This window comes from Leptodactylus fuscus, chromosome 11 (assembly GCF_031893055.1).
Source record: "Leptodactylus fuscus isolate aLepFus1 chromosome 11, aLepFus1.hap2, whole genome shotgun sequence".
In the NCBI taxonomy this organism is placed as follows: domain Eukaryota; kingdom Metazoa; phylum Chordata; class Amphibia; order Anura; family Leptodactylidae; genus Leptodactylus; species Leptodactylus fuscus.
This window is the reverse complement of record NC_134275.1, coordinates 41,389,074-41,406,320: the sequence shown is the minus strand read 5'-3', so window position 1 is coordinate 41,406,320 and position 17,247 is coordinate 41,389,074. Positions and strand designations below refer to the sequence as shown.

At 42.6% G+C, this 17,247-nt stretch overlaps 1 protein-coding gene across 2 annotated transcripts; it reads right to left on the bottom strand.

Annotated features, from left to right (window-relative positions):
- Positions 1 to 7,452: 7,452 nt before the first annotated feature.
- Positions 7,453 to 14,219, bottom strand: SET (SET nuclear proto-oncogene). 2 transcript variants are annotated; one of them, XM_075259720.1, is made up of 8 exons: positions 13,817 to 14,219; positions 12,123 to 12,180; positions 11,580 to 11,722; positions 10,743 to 10,846; positions 10,524 to 10,637; positions 9,333 to 9,503; positions 9,090 to 9,249; positions 7,453 to 8,249 (listed from the first exon to the last, which is right to left on the bottom strand). In XM_075259720.1, coding segments are annotated over exons 1-8 (825 nt in total). In that variant the 5' UTR covers positions 13,890 to 14,219; the 3' UTR covers positions 7,453 to 8,247. The 2 variants fall into 2 exon arrangements, with proteins under 2 accessions (XP_075115821.1, XP_075115820.1); XM_075259719.1 differs by having other exon boundaries at positions 9,094 to 9,249; positions 13,817 to 14,215.
- Positions 14,220 to 17,247: the final 3,028 nt, after the last annotated feature.

Below are 17,247 nucleotides of genomic sequence, written 5' to 3'. Positions count from 1 at the left end.
GGTTTCCTTTGGTAATTACCTTGACCACCTGTCACTGTAGAATCATGTGACACTTCTGGAGCAATACTGCAAAAGCAAGGCAAGTGTGAATTCTGACATCATCCCTGCTGCTTGTCAGTAAGGTTCAGTCCTGGAATCTCAGTCTCTTGGATACACAATATCTGTGTTCGGGTTCTATCATTCACAACCCTTTTGCTCACCAAACAACCTGAAGTCTTGAAATAGAAAGGATTCCACCAAACATTGATGAGGACGTCTTTATATCTGTCCAATCATCAGCTGATCAAAGGTTCCAACCTCCAGTAATAATTTTTAAACACAGTCCTTGGCATAAGCTTAAGCATATAGCATCATACCTTCAGATTTTGTCTTTTCCCGCACATCTTCTCCTTGTAACTGTTAAAAGTCTTTTTATTAACATTTGATATCAAACTTTATTATAATCTTGGACTTGATTGAAGATAAGTTTTCTTTCCCTAATAACTAAGCCAAACTAGGCAATTAACTAAACTATAATATCACAGTGTACCATACCACTCATTTATATATCATACTTCTCTTTATATTGTATCAATATTTATATTTGACTTATAAAATATTGATATTCAATACATTTATCAAACTATCAGATAATAGTACTTTGGATACAATAATCTATATAAACATCATATATCAACATATATCTTTATATCTATATGTATGAATATATATGTGTACTTTACTTGTAATGACAAATTGCAACATGACTTTGAAATATAATGTGATTTCATTATTAACTACCATTCTATAGACAATCACTATATTTATTCTTCAGTTAGAACTTTTCACCAATTATACTAAACATATATTCCTATATGAATGTGTTATCATACTTATCATACATTTTCTAAAGTTTAGTCACTTTATTTACCTTTTTTAATAAGAAATAATTTTATTTTGAACATTACTTTATTAAATATCATTGTGTTCTTTATCTGAGACACAATATTAACCCTTTATTCATAAAACATATGTGCCTAAAGTTTCCTCTTAACACCTCGTCTCTTCACAGACTCCTGTGACCTTCTTAACCTTTCAGATACCTCCAATACCAAGAATAGAGACAAGACTTAAGACACTTGACTCTGTCTTACACTTAACTGTATATATTCTTGTGTACTGGCTGTATATGAACACCATATATATTAAATAAGTATATAAACATAAACTTTTCAAAATATGTCACATCCTATAATCAGAAGTTTAAAGAATAAACCAGAGACTATCTCTCTTGATATCCCATATCCTTTGATGATATTATACGTCTCCTTTCATGAAGATGATTAGCTTATCTCATTTGCATATAAGACATTTATGTTTTCCCAATGTTTGTTTTCCCAATGTTTGTAGATGTTGATGTGTGTAAGTGTATGCAAGTGTGTGCGTACATGTAAGAATACATAATCAATAAAACAATAATACTGGTTATAGCTAACTAGATTTTCTGCCATAACTAATATATTTATTATCCCATGATCCAATTACCCCAATAAACCTTTATTGTTTGTCAGGTTTGAACAAATATATTGAAGAGCTATCTATATCTTAGCCAAAAGCTTCTTCTTTTGCTACAAAATATTCACAAACTAAAATAACCTTCACCCTAGTGCATCTGTCACCTTTCCTCAGCTCATGTGACTTAAACACTTGGTTTTCCTGTAGGTATAAACATATGAGGTTCCTTTTGATGGATTTCAAATATATTTGCTGATTTCCCAACTTAATATAGAGGATCACATAAGATAAAAAATAGAAAAAATAAACAATAGAAAAAGAAAATAGAAATAGACGTCTTTGCTGAATAGATGTCTCCTGCCTGGCTCGCCACTGTTAAATATCTTGTATTTGCCGGTGAGACTTGTGTCCACTGTTAAATATCCGTACCTGGCCTTATCCACGATAGGAAGAAGTCAGCTTGTTATAAATCAGTGTAGAGGTTTATTAATATCTTGAAGGAAAACACAGGAACAGGGAAAATGTCCAAAATAACACAAATATCAGTCAATTGTCAATAGCTTACATCTTCAGAGAAGTTAAATCATCTGGATATCTTGTAGTTACAGCTTGGTTCATGCTTGTGCTCTGGTTGGTGGACTTGGGCTGATTACGACGTCCATGGATGTCCATCTGCCTGGACCACCCACCCTGGTGTTCCCAAAGACAGACCTCCTGGTCTTCCCCTGGTCTTCCCAAAGACAGACCCAGACGTGTATTTCTTACTCATTTATATTCATGAGAGTGGGTGTTACCTTCCATCTTGTAGCTATGTAAGGAGATTTCTAAAATAGTGTACACTAACCGCACCCATGTTCCAAGAATATAAGACTATGATGTCAGTAGAGTGTTAACCCCATGTCTGCTAGAGAATATTGTAAATATATAATATTTAACACCCCCCTCCATCACTGCCACCAGATTCATGCCACCCTACATCTGCCCCCAGTTTCAGGTTTCCCCTATGTCTGCCTCCAGTTTAATGTGCCCCCTTCATTTGCCCCTAGTTTCATGTCCCCCTCAATTTGCACCCAAACATAAAAAACACTGATACTCACCTCTCCTCGCTCCCCTGCCGCTCTGTCAGCACAATGTGAGTGACGTCATCACATCACGCTTACAGCAACCTAGGGCCAGAGTATATGAGGAACACAGCGGTGAAGCAGGAGCTTTCCATGGACAGATGACGCTTTATTAGGAATTCTTCCTGAAAGTCACTGAGGCAGATTTATCAAACTGTCCAAACCGTATAACAGTTTAGTCGCCAGTAGCAACCAATCACAGCGCAGCTTTCATGCTTCAGGAACAGAATACAACACAAAAGCTGCGCTGTGATTAGTTGCTAGCAGCTGTATAAACCATGTAAATCTGTATAAACCATTGTCCATTCTTCCCCATTCGCTTCAATAGAAATGAGACCTTCTAAAGGAACGCTCGTCCATAGCAACCAATCATAATGCGGCGTTCATTTGTCTCCAAGCAGGTCCAGAAATGAAAGCTGCTTTGTGGTTGGTCAGATTTTCTGTCAGTTTTGTAATCTTTCTGGTGCGGTGCTTCCAATTCCCAGTGACTTTATTTGTGCAAAATGGCCGCCAGTTTCTCACACTACTATACCTACTGTGGACTGTGGTATAGTAGTCGGAGGCACTCCCCCCACCCCTGCTATGGATGTAGCTGGTTGACAGCGGAGGTAGAGCGTCAGCACATGGGCCAGATATATGAAGTGTGATGTTACTTACACCAGTCTTCATAGGCCTGTAGCTGGCGGGCACACCCTACCCCTGGGTGCAAATGTAATGTACGCCAGCTTATAGCTGTCACACATTTCACCCAACATTTACTACAGATTTACATGATGATAAATTTGTTGGGCCCCCTACACTCCTTCATCACATTCCCTTCTAGAAAAGGGACGAAGCATCTCAGATTTTAAAGTGTTGTAATTTTTTTTTCGGGTAGAGCCCTGTTCACACAGACGTTTTTGCAGTCAAATTTTGCGTCAATATTCTCCTCAGTGGAAGTCACTGGTAGATTTTTTCCTGCCTGACCTTCAGGCAAATGCCATAGAGAAAAACATGAGGTAGAAGAAATCTCTAAAAAAAAAAAAAACGTTTCTAAAAACACTAGAGGTTTTTTTCAGAAAAAAAAACAAAAAAACACTCCATAAAAAGATTCAAAATCTGCTTCAAAAACCTGAAGCAGATTTTTTTTGCATGACAAAAATCTCTGTGTGAATTTAAGATTACAAAGGAGGATGTGGCAGGTATTAAAACTTGATGCTCCATTGAATAGGTCATCAATCGAAGACTGGTGGGGGTCCAACACCAAGGACCCCGTGGATCAGCTTTTTGATGCTGTCCAGAAGTTTCCACTTGATAGGTCGTGTGATGTCTCACGACCTGGTAGCAGTTCAGTCCCATTCAAATGAATAGGCTAAGCTGCAAACCAAGCACAGGCACTATGTAACGTATGGCGCTATGCTTGGTTTGAGCAAAGAGGCCGCAGCTCTTTTCCGAATGTAGCAGACTGTTCTAACATCTGAGATCCAAGTGCTAGATCAGCTCTGATAGGTCATCGATTAATAACCCTGGAAAATACTATGACCAGAGGCTCATGTGAATAAGGCCCTAGGACAGTCTTCTTACATAAGCAATCCGTAGAAAGCAGAAAAAGAGATAACTTGCCACAAAACAGTCAAGTGGCAAAACTTGTGTCTTTTCTGCAGTTTTTGTCTCATGAGCGAGCCCCTATATGCGTACGCTTCTTACACTAAGCCGTAATACGGCCTTGGGAGCGAGGCTTGAAAGAAACCATGAGTGGTGATGGTTACCATGGTAACAAGAGACTTGATGGTTGTGTAGTATATTGTAAGGTATATCATATATATATATATATATATATTAGAGCTACATATGAAATTTATAAGGGGCAGCGCCTGTGTACTAGGCCGCAGCGTCCATTATACGGGAGGCACCTGCATCTTTGTAAATTATACAGTGGCTGCCATGGCAGATTAGTCCCATCGGCGGACCCTGTAATTATCCTGCCAGCGCACACCCGGGTATCCTACTGGGCATTGTCACAGACACGAAGCCTCTGGTGATGACTGCACCCTATTATATGGCTCCATACAGCTTGTGCTCACTCCTAGTATCTTCAATTTTTATTCACCAAGTACAGTAAGTCAGAAAGATCACGAGGGCAGTGCCATGCAGAAAGTGTTTCAGGGAACGGCAGTGACGCCTTGGTCAATGAGGGTATAGAGGGTGGTGTTATGCAGGGTTTACAAGCGACACCTAAGAATAGACCGCCCACGTGACACTTATAACCTTAGTTGCATAACGGACAAAAAGATGATTTTCTATTGATAAAGATTCTGTGGACAAAGGAAGCAATATCTCTAGACATGATGGCAAGTGCCATGCCAGGCCCTGGATATTCGGTAGGACTATATCATCTGAGAGGCTCTTCAAGTGCACCCCATTAGGTCATTAGTCACCCCCAAAAAGACAATCATCTATGCTGGACAGAAATAAATTTATAGATTTGCAAGCCTGTCAATATGTGCCCTGCTGGCATCAGGCGCACTAGTATTAAGATGTACAAGGCCTCGAAGGGGCGATGCCGGAAAAATGAATTGGGGGGGGGGAATGATTGTTGACCAGTGTGAGTTCAACGGCTGAGACCCCCACTCCACTACTGTGAATGCAGAATACATGCCCTCACTATTCACCTCAATGGGAGCATCGGAGTCAGCCAAGCACTGGACTTCAGCTATTCCTGGTGCTCCCTCCCACATTCACCACAGGGGTAAAACACCCCCTCCTCCCCCCTTTCTGGGATCAGTCGTAGAAAATTAGTCCTAAAATATCCAACATGGGGTAACCAATCTACCGAAGCAAGGAGCTGGAGAGGATTTGGGGGTTTCTTGTACCAGTTTTCCTGTTTAGCACCACCTGCCCTCGCCTAGCTTCACCCACTTTTTTTTGAAAGTGCTGGGAACAGTAAACAAAGGAAAGGAGCCATTTTTGACAAATTCTAGTTTCTGAATCTCATTTGGAGGCAATAGTCATAGAAAAGTGCAAATCAGATTTGCACATGGGTCAGATTTATGAAGAGCGGCATATGTACGGCTCTATATAGCTCAGGCCCACACTGATATTTACACCAGCTTGCATGTAACACCAGTGTTCAGTAAAGGAGACCACACCTTTTAAAATTTGGCAAGGGACAAGGTCACAAAGTTTTTCACTGTGTAAGTCACAAACCTGTGTAAACTGCTTAGTAGATGAGGCCTGTGTGTCCAAATAGATGTGAATTTCCCCATTTAAGACTTGCTTAGACCACATCACTATGTATTATTTCAAACCTCCATATTTATATTTTAGCGACTTTCGGAAATGCAAGCGTGCCGTTTGTTATAGAAATTTTGCAGCAGTAACATTCACCTGAATAGGATTCAGATAAAAGCTACACATGCACTTCATGTACAACTACCGATTTCTAGCTGCAATGAAACAGCACATGATAACATAAGACAAATTAATCCTGATATCATTGCACCAGATTTGTCTACTTGGGGTAGATTTAGTAATCTTATATTTATACAGTGTAGACAAGCATCAGAATCTAGGGATACAAAGTTTATCACTGCAGCTCATCCCAGATAAGTCTGAAGCTTTAGATACTTTTGCCTAATTTTACCCCTACATCTCAAACTTGCTCCTCTACTGAAGAAAAGGGGTACAAAAAGCATAAAAATTTGATACAAAGCCTGCCAAGTTTTAGGCACACCCTAAAGGCATAATCCCATCTTTGCATGCACAGGATATGGAATAAATGAGGTCCTCAGTTACAAAAACAGGGACCTGTTTATTGCTGGGCAGGCACAAGATCCTCCATTCACTTGTCTGGGACATCCAGCAGGTCGCTTCAGCCATTTCATGAAGTCCCATACATGTGAATGGATAGACAGCCATCATGCACAGCCCACACTGTGACACTAACCTATGAGGCATTTACAGCATACCCAATAAGATGTGTACATCCCCTTAAGATTGAAACAACAGTACACACAAGGTGGCCTGTACAGCAATATACTTTGTCAAAAGGTTGTCATGCTCTAACACCAAGCTGATCTTCACGCTTTTATAACATTAATTTAACTTATCAGATGATGTAGTAATTGCATCCATAGAATTCATTCAGTGAACTTAGACGACATTTAAAGGGATCCTTTAGAATTGATGGGATATCCTGCCCCACGTACGTGATGGCGATTTCGCCTCATCCCAGGAAACGTCCCGCTGGTATAAAACGTGAGTCAAGGTACAGATCACACCAATTACTTTATTTGTAGTGTTGATTGACAGGCAGAAATCTGACAGCAATATGTAGATTTATAAACAGACTAGGAATCAGATTAAGTGCCTAAACACACCTTTGCCAAGCAAATTACAAAAATGTTTTTACCACAAAAACTCCATCCTAGACGGAGTAGAGAGGTGCTGACTGTATACCGTAGACAACCAGCGCCATGTGCCTCTGGCTTTGCTTGGCTGGTTAGTTTGGAGGTTACTACAAAATGCCCTGTATCAAAAACATTAAATATCAGTCTGGGGGAGAGGGGAGAAAATAAAACAAAAATATGACAACGAATGAGGGTGTGTGTGACAACATACGGGCAGGGAAGAAGGCAGCATCCAAGTGAAAACCAGTAGTCCCTTTGTGTACACATTTAGTTTTATTGTAACAAAGCAACTTTTACATTTTAACGTTTAAAACTGAGCATTTGTCTTTTTCCAGAGGGGAGAGAAAAAAAAAAAAAAAAAGTTTGTTAATGTCCGTTTCTAATATTTTCCCGCAGGGTCCTTTAAGGGGAGGCCCTGAAGGGTGTCATACCGAGAGCCATCAGTAATATTTTGCCCTGTTTTAAAAGTGTCTTAAACTGCATGGATGTCCTCAAAAACATCACAAACATGCCAAAGAGAAAAAGCCATGTTTCCAAAATGCCCAACCTAACCCTCCCCCTCCCTGTTGTCTCTGAAAACCTCCCCACTGTCTAACCCTCCCCCCAGTTTTTATTTATATATTTTTTTTTTTACTTTTTCATCATTTTTTAAACAAGAAAAAAAAATAGACTGATACATGTTGGTAAATGCTATCTGTCCATATTCACATGGAAACAGTGTAACCTCTGAGCCCAATATACACAGGAAGGGAGAGGGAACAAAAAAAAAAAAATAAAAAAGTGAAAAAGCTAGACGCCTGCTATGCACTATCACAAGGTCCTAGACACCCCTTCGCTTCCACCAGTGGTGGCAGCAGAGGGATATTTGGGCCCCATACACCATAGGATGGTACAATGTATATCATTTATTGAATTGAGAAGAATGACTTGGGAACAGAAACAGGTTTAGAGATTTCCACTGTATTTTTACTCAGTTCACACCTCTCCCCAAAAATAAAGTTATGAACCATGGTATAAAGAGGAGAGGAGGGAAAAAGGACCAAGAACAAGGCGACCGAGCACACACACAAAAATAAAATTAAAAAAAGGGAAAGGGAAAAAAAAATAAAGGAGAGGGGAAGGAAAAAAAAAAAACAAACAAAAAAACACAACAGCATCTTGCTCCCAGGGACTGGATAAAAAAAATAAAAAAGGAAAAGGGTGGAATCCAAACATTGCAATCTTAATCGTCTTCACCTTCATCCTCCTGTAAAGATAAGAAAACAAGGGGTTAATATACTAAGACTCCTCCATACCAAGCAGTCCTGCCACTGGATCACTGCTATTCATTAGTCTACATTTACTTGTGTTTCTTTGGCTGAATATACGACTTTTGGTTGGGATAAGCAGCTGCTGTCACCACTTATCTCACCAGGATGAAAGGGACTGGGCCTGACAACAGGGTCAGTCCCTTATCGAAAAATAAAGGGGTATTTCCCACTGAGGGTTTGACCAATAGGACTACGAGTTACCACAAGAATGGAACAGTAGTGAATACCTATGATCTCCACTCACTTCTATGGGACTGATCAGTAACATATAGAGTTCAGTCAGTCCCCATGGAATGTTGTGCTGGTTCATTCACAAGGGGGACTATAGACCCCCAATGTCATGATAGCTGGGCTCCTAGGGATTTACATCTGGAATAGTATTTTAAAGCCGCCTATAAATTGTTACTTTCCACCCTATCAGAGGTCAGCAACCTTCAGCTATTGTAAAACTAGCCCAGCTACGCTATTGCCAGAATTGCCATAGGGGTGAACGGAATATGCTGGAGGATTTTGTTTATCAGCAGCTGGAGTGCCAAGGATTGGCTGGTCCCTGCGTTGGATTACTTCATGAACCCACAGCAAGGACGTGTTAAAGTGAAAGCTCAATACTAGAGATAAATCCTAACATTAAGGGTTAGCCCCTACAGCAATACCCCAATATCACAATCGCCCCTTTCTTTGCACTCACTCCCTAAGCCCTTCTGCACTGCTACATAATATACAAGTCTGTTCTACCAAATGTTTGCATGCAAAATAAGTGACAAGATTTTACGTACATACCTCTGCTTCTTCTCCCTCTTCATCTTCGTCATCATCCTCTTCTCCTTCAACCTCATCTTCATCCCCTTCCTCATCAATGTCTTCTAACCCTTCTTCCTCTTCGTCATCATCGTCTTCTTCCTCGCCTTCACCTTCCTCGTCCTCCATATCAGGAACCTTGAAAGGGTAATGTAAAGCCATCAGTATGACTGGCAGAGCCTGCTAGGAGGAGCTGAGACTGACTATGCAGAGTTACTCACAAGGTAGTACTGTAATGGATTTGGCCAGATGTCGTCCTTTATGACCTCTCCTAACTCATCTGCACCAGCATCCGAATGATCTGTGAACCAAGTGAAGAAGCTTTCTGGCTCTTCGTGCTGCCTCTTTCTGCTGGCTTTGTTCTGTGTTTGGCTGGAACGTTTTGTCAAATCCTACAATAAAATAAATAGGACATATATGGATTAGACAGTGTCTAGATGAGTTATGTGGTCGGTGACCAGAAGCACCAAAGTGATAACTGACCCACCACTGCAAAGAGTGACATATAAGGCATAGACTACAACAACTAACTGATGTTAAGGGGCAGTAACCAAGTGAACGTCGTGAAAATACAAGTCCCAGCACACACCTCTCTTCTATGGGAGCTCCATGTACAGAAGAACAAGTATGCATTCTGGGAGTTATAGCTAGAGTGCCAGAGGTTGCGACCACTGACTTATACTATCTGCTATTTCTTAGACATTCCTTACATAACATCCTCAAGGATTACTCAGTTTCATGTAATGTTAAAGGAGTCTTTACAAAGTCAGGCAAACAAGGCTATTTTTATCTAAAAAACATTCTATTCTCTTAGTCACTGAACTACTACAACAGAACCCCATCCACATGAACAGGGCAGAAAGCTCAGAGAGCCTATAAACAAGGGTGACCACTGCACAACCTATAGCCGCCATATTCTCTCATACAATCAGATTAAACGTGGAAGCATGGCCTATGAAACACGGCTTTATATATCCCGACAGGACAAACTGCTTTGGTCAACAAAGGCTCTTGGGCGCAGACAATGCAAAAATAGCACAAGACATGGCAGACAACCCTTGGCACTCGAGCTGTTGTGAAACCACAGCTCCGAATGGAGGATGCTGAGAGTTGTAGTTTCACAATACGGAGTGCTGAAAGTTTCACACCTGCCATAAGATATACAGCTAAAAATACAATAACTCTGCCTTATAATATATTCCGGGGTGCAGCAGTTTAAAACTGGCTGTAAAACTCACCCAAGTAAATATTTCTGCAGATAAAGTAGTGATAGTGGGACTGCAGACTTTTTTGAACTACAGTCAAGTTTTCAATAGCCTGAATTGGCTGATAACAGCGCAGTTTACCACAAACAGATCTGACAGACCAGGTAATGTTACCACAGTAGAACCCGGGAGGTAAAGAACACCTACCTTTCCAGCTTTCCATTTAATCTCTGTGGACTTTGAGGAGGGGTCCCCGCTTTCATTTAAGTGGAACTCTTTAGAGAGAACTTTGTTTTCGAAGTAGGGATTTTCATCAAAATTCTGCAGAATGCACAAAATAGACAAAATTATAGCAGAGTGCAACACTGACCAAGACCCAGCAAATGAAGGGAAAAAAAATAAAAAAAAATAATCAAATAAACTTACAAAATCTATTCTGTATCCGGATTTTATGTCTTCGAACTCCGTCACTTCCACCCTGGTCAAATAGTGAAGGGCTTCCTCATCTTCTTCACCCAAGAGCGCAGAGACTGTAAATGGACACAACACGCATTAGATCTTCATGACCTAGCAATGTCCTAGTAAGACTTAGGGTGCATTCACACGTGAGTAAACGCTAGCTTATTCTGAACGTAAAACACTTCAGAATAAGCGGCGTCTAAAGCAGCTCCATTCATCTCTATGGGAGCCGGCATACGAGCACTCCCCATAGAAATGAATGGGATGCTTCTTTCACTGCGAGCAGTCCCATTGAAGTGAATGGGAAGTGCCGGCATGTACGCTCCGGCATGAGCAGAGCTTGCCGTACACGCCGGCACTCCCCATTCACTTCAATGGGACTGCTCGGAGTGAAAGAAGCATCCCATTCATTTCTATGGGGAGCGCTCGTATGCCGGCTCCCATAGAGATGAATGGAGCTGCTTTAGACGCCGCTTATTCTGAACGTGTTTTACGTTCAGAATATACTAGCGTTTACTCAGTGTGAATGCACCTTAAGTCTACTCCAGGAAAGAGTGGGACAACCATATGACATCCCAAAACAATCAGAGGAAGAGGGCACAGTTTGCTCATAACCACTGAGCCCACTGCGTCGGAAAGCAACGTGTAGACCTGTTGCTACAGGCAACAGCACCCCCAGACTTACACCAATTTTCATAAATCTTCCCTTCTACTTTAGCACAACAGACCCATATTATGCTGAAGTAGACATAAGGCATAACATCCACATGCAAACACAACAACGTGTACTCTACACATTCTTACCTTGTGGGTGGTTGACAAATGTCGTAACCCAAAAGTTTGGGATTTTGGCGATCAATTCTGACCTCTTCTGAAAGAATGGCTGGCGGAGTTTGTTGTATTTCTGTTCTACTTTCAAGATTTCCTCGCTGGCTTGTTCATTCAGTCTACAAACAAAACAGGAATTAAGACTGAACCCGCAACAGGTATCAATATAGAAAGATAATTGGGTGGAGAGTTCTTGCTACGGGTAAGGGTGCACACACCCCAATAGAAAAGTGGCCATTCCCAGAGCAACCAATGAAACTCAAACACTTAGAAAGAAAGCCGGGATCGAATTGGTCGCTATAAGGCTATGTTCACATCTGTGCCATTATTTCCACTGCAGTGGTGGCAAAATACCTGGGATCTGTCATATGACATGGACCCAATGATCCCCACACAACCTACAGATCATAATGGGGTCAAATGGGTTTCCAGCATCTTTGGCAATCTGTCACAGATGCTCCTGGGAGAACATCTGCTGCAGATGTGAACAAAGCACAAGAAATGGAGAAAGCAACGTACCTGTCGATTTCATTCTGTACTTCGTCAATATGCTCAATTGCTTCCTGTTGCTCTTTTTCTGGAAAAAATAAAAAAAAAGGTTCCATTATTAACGTGACCTTGTAATACAAGCCAATATCTGCAATACAATACATATAAATGGGGTCTCATTTACAAGCAAGTCAGATTATCACCAGCCTTAATGATCAAACAGGCGATATCTGCCTATACGGCCTGTTAGGGCATAGAAAACCCCTTTAAGTCACAGGGTAAGGCGGCTCCCGATCCTAAAGATAATTCAAAGCCAGCAATACCTCTAAGATCAGCAGATAACAGCTAGACTTGCAGTTTTAGGGTATGTTCACATAGGGAATATGGAGCTGATTGAGGAGTATTCTGCCCCAATCAGCTCCAAACTCTGTCTAAGACCATACTCCATTCATTTCAATGGGAAGTCGGCACAGATCTCCCCTCCCCCCCCAAAAAAGTGCTCAAACCTCAGGCAGATTCTGCCCCCAAACTCCATGAGGCAGAAAATTACCATCAGGCCAGCACAGAATGTCTCACAGATTTGGTAAAGCTGAAAAATTCTAATTCTGAATAACTCAAGCAGAATTTTCCAGCTTGTAGACTTACTGCTGTGTGAACAAGCGCAGAATGATGGAACTGCTGCAAATTTTACCCATAATCTATGCAGATAAAATGAGCAGCAAAATGCTGAAGTCAATTGATAGTACAAATATTTATTGCAGATGGGAGGGGTAGAAGCCAAATTATAGCAGGTTAGGGGCAACCCCAACTGTTAAGGAAAGAATTGTCAACATTAGGGGATACAGTATACACAACTGGCACAACCCCGATGATCCCCACGGGTGCGTTACCAGATATTAAGGCCAAAACCTGCCACTAAATACCTAAACACGAATATCCTGCTCAGTGCCATCACTTATGAATAAGACTTGTACCTACTAAAGTTACAGGTGACATGACTGGCACAGGCCATAATCACCCCACACACCAGATTTTATAGATTACACCATCAACATTTGCACATTAAGAGGACATCAATAAAGCTGGGTGATAATCACAATTAATGGACTGTACCAATAAAATGATACGGGGGCAGCTAATCCCCGGTGCCCCGCACAGTACAGGCAGATTACAGTAAGCCGCTGGGGAGTAAACACCGTTCACACACGTGGGATCAGAGTGATGGCGGCGCCACAGCCAGGACTGGGAGGGGGTGGGGGGGGAGCGGAAGCGGCCTGCTCACTACAGCGGGAAGGACAAAACCTAGAGGCCGCTGGGACCCACGTGGAGGCGGCGAGGCTAGGCCACAGCCCAAGGGAGGGAGCAGCCCGGCCCGGAGAGACCACCGCACACGACACAACAGAACCCCGGGGCTGAGGGGTGTGAGGGTGCCCGCGGCCGCTTCTCCGCCTCCCACGGCCTGCGCCATGCGGATCGGGACGGAAGCATCATGGCGGAGGACAATGAAGCCGCGGGCTCCTTCCTGCGCAACGCGGGCTCCAGCCCCGGGCCCCGCCGCTACCTCCACTGCCCACCCGCACCGTGCCCGCTCCCCAACGCTGAGCAGCAGCACACGAGGATCCCCAGGGCCTTCCCTGCTGTGTCCCGGCGAGCCCGCCTTCCGCCGTGGAAAATGGCCGCCCTCCCCCCCAGCACACACACATACACACAGCCGCGGCTCTTACCTGAGGTCTCGTCTGCTCCGTCGTGGTTGGAGTTGACCTCCTTTTTACTAAGTTTGGCCGCCGGCGCCGACATGTTGGAAGGAGAGAGGCGAGGAGGAGAGCGGAGAAGGGTGAGGAGGGAGGGGGTGCAGGCTCAGGCCTGGCTGGCTGGGAGGAGGAGAGAGGAAGCTCCTCGGCGAGGCGGTGCAGGGACCGCTCCTGGGAAGGGAGGGTTGGGGGGACGGAGCACCGCGGTACTATCCCCGCTCCTAGTGGCGGCTGCTGCGGAGAAGAGCGACGACCTAGAGCGGGAGAGAGGGGAGCGCGATGGCCGCTGCTGTGTGAGGTAAACCTCGCTCCCGACCAATGTGTGTGTGAGAGAAAGGAGGGGGGAGGGACGCACTGCGCTCGGCACCAACACTCGCTCCCGCTCTAGACGGTACCACCTCCCAGCAAAGGGGTGGCAGCTAAGCCGCGGGGCGGGGAGGACAAATGCATTGGACGCGGCAGCTCCGCCCACATCCCCCTTCGCTGCCCTATGAGGGTGTGGCAACCCGGGGCTTGTGAAACGTCAGGGTCACAAGCGGCATACTATTGGCTGTGCCCGGCTGTGAGAGGTGACGTCATCGGGTCACGTGGTGCGGTGGGCGTGAAAAGGGGATGAGCTTCAGGCTTGTGGATGCGCTTTCAGTTCCCGCCGTGGAGGGGGGGGGGTGGAGTGGGTGTGTGTGAGGAGGACACGCCCACCCCGCACCCGTGGCCTGCAACTCTTTCATTGCCGGCCCATCGTCATATTATATTATAACGGGGGTCAGGGCTGTGCTGTCGGTCACCATGGTGACTCCGTATAGTCCATGTAGTGAGATAGCATCACTTTGAAGTGAGGTCTCCTCAGTACCTGTCAGGTCACAACAACTCGAGCACATGTTCTGTCAGCCTCGAAAAGCTGGCCGTACACATGACACAGAAAGCGCACGAGGCTTGGGCTGTGTTCTTATTTGTAGATTGGCTTAGGATATCAAGGAATAGGCACAGGGTGCGGTTTTTTACCGCAATTGCTACAAAACTGCGGCAAAATGTTACATTTTTGCTACAATTGTGCAATAAAAATGACTTTTTGCGAAACAAATCATCATTGTATCACAAGTGCACCTCCCCCCTCCAATCCAAAGAGGACTCAAGGACCCCCCTAATATGATGGATGGGGTCCCAGCAACAAGAACGGAGACCGTGCTGCAGATGTGAACACGCCTTTACACCAAACTTCTGCTGTAATACTATAAAATGGCGCCATGTCTGTCGAAAATCTACCATGTGCCAAAGAATACAACTTTGTATCTAATATCTATCTATTATCTCTCTCATTCTATAATATCTATATCTCATTATCTCCATATATATCTATCTATTATCTGTCTCCTATCTATCTCTCTCTCTCATTATCTATCTATATCTATCTATTATCTATCTCTCTCATTATCTATTATCTCTCTCATTCTATAATATCTATATCTCATTATCTCCATATCTACTATCTATCTATTATCTGTCTCTCTCATTATCTATCTATATCTATCTCTATATCTATCTATTATCTATCTAAAATCTATCTATTATTTCTCTCATTCTATATCTATATCTCATTATCTCCATATCTATTATCTATCTATTATCTATCTACTATCTATCTCTCTCATTATCTATTATCTATCTCATTCTATAATATCTATATCTCGTTATTTCCATATCTATCTATCATCTGACTCTCTCAATATCTATCTATATCCATCTCTATATCTATCTATTATCTATCTATCACCTATCTATTATCTGTCTCATTATCTAATATCTATCTGTTATCTATCTCTCTCATTCTATAATATCTATAGCTCATAGTCTCCATATATCTCCTATCTATCTATTATCTATCTATCTATCTATCTATCTATCTATCTATCTATCTATCTATCTCATTATCTATTATATATCTCATTATCTATTATCTACCCATCTATTGCTATCACTGTGTCTTGTTGGGCTGTGGGTATGTGGTGAGGGGCTCCTATGTCCACCATGATAGGGGTGCACTAGAGAAGCCTATACAGATGTCTCTTCATTGCTGAGGTCTTTTAGCATAATTTATCTGACAGCACTAAAGACACTCATGCTCTCCGAGAAGGATTTGCACAGAAACTCTTTTCCCCCCTAAATTCTGCCCCCACCCTCCATTTCATGTCATTCAGCAGAGGACCCATTGTTAGATGCCTCTTGGCAGCCCTAGACAGCGGGCCCCTTACTGCAGGGGCAGCAGGGGGTTATCCTATGGCTCGTGGTCTACAGTGAATGCCTCAGCCCAGATAACACTCATCATTGTCCTATATAAAAATATATGTTTATTACTAATAATCATAATATAGAAACATTCTTCAAATTTGACAATCCAGTAATCTGGTCTCCAGCACCAAACAGATTAGATATAGCAATGCAGCCCGATACACTATTGTTAGGGACAATGTACACAATGTTATGCTGTGTGAGTACATGTTGCCCTATAACCCTAGTCTAATCCACGTTGTGTCCCAAACCCCTGAGAGTAATATTCACACACAGCAGATTTCAGGCAGGAATTTCTGCAGATGAAAGTGTGTTCTCCACGGTCCATCTGAATGGGGTTGCTTCTGAAGCAGATGCGTGAATTTACGAAAAAAGAAGATTAAACTAGACTTATTGCAGAGATTTCTACAAGTCTGCCGCATGTGAACATACCTGTGGATTGACGGTATTTGGTGTCCAGCACAGAATTCTAAGCAGCAAATTTGCACCAAAATTTGCAAGTTTTAGTACGGATTGTCAAACACGTAAATAAAAATTTCAGTGCGAATATTTGTATAGAAATCAGTGTAAATAAAATCTGGATGAAATCTGCAACGGATTTGCAATAGAAAATAAATATGATTTAAAATTCCATTTCTCATGTCAAAATCCGTCTTGGTTTGTGCAGTGGGTTTAGGAGAAAAAAAACCAAAGTGGTTTCCTTATAGACTGTCCTTAGGATAGGCCATCAGTATGTGAACAGTGGGAGTCTGACAAACAGGACTCCTTACATTCAGCCGTTTACATGTGCTGCAGTCTCTTCCATACGCCAATGACATAATGTTCATCTGTCAAATGGTACAGCAGCAGCTCAGTCCCATCCAAGTGAATGGGATGGAGCTGCAATACCAAGCACAACCACTATGTTATGTACAACACTGTGCTGGGCATTCAGTGAAGAGGCCACAGTGTTCACTTAAATGGCTGATTTCTGGGGATCCCCGGTGTCAGACCTTCACAAATCGCATATTGATGATCTATCCTAAGGATAGTTTATCAATATGTAAACGCTGAAAATGCCTTTAAAGGGGCTCTATCACTGGGAAAAGTCATTTTTATCTAATCACAAGTTTGCATAG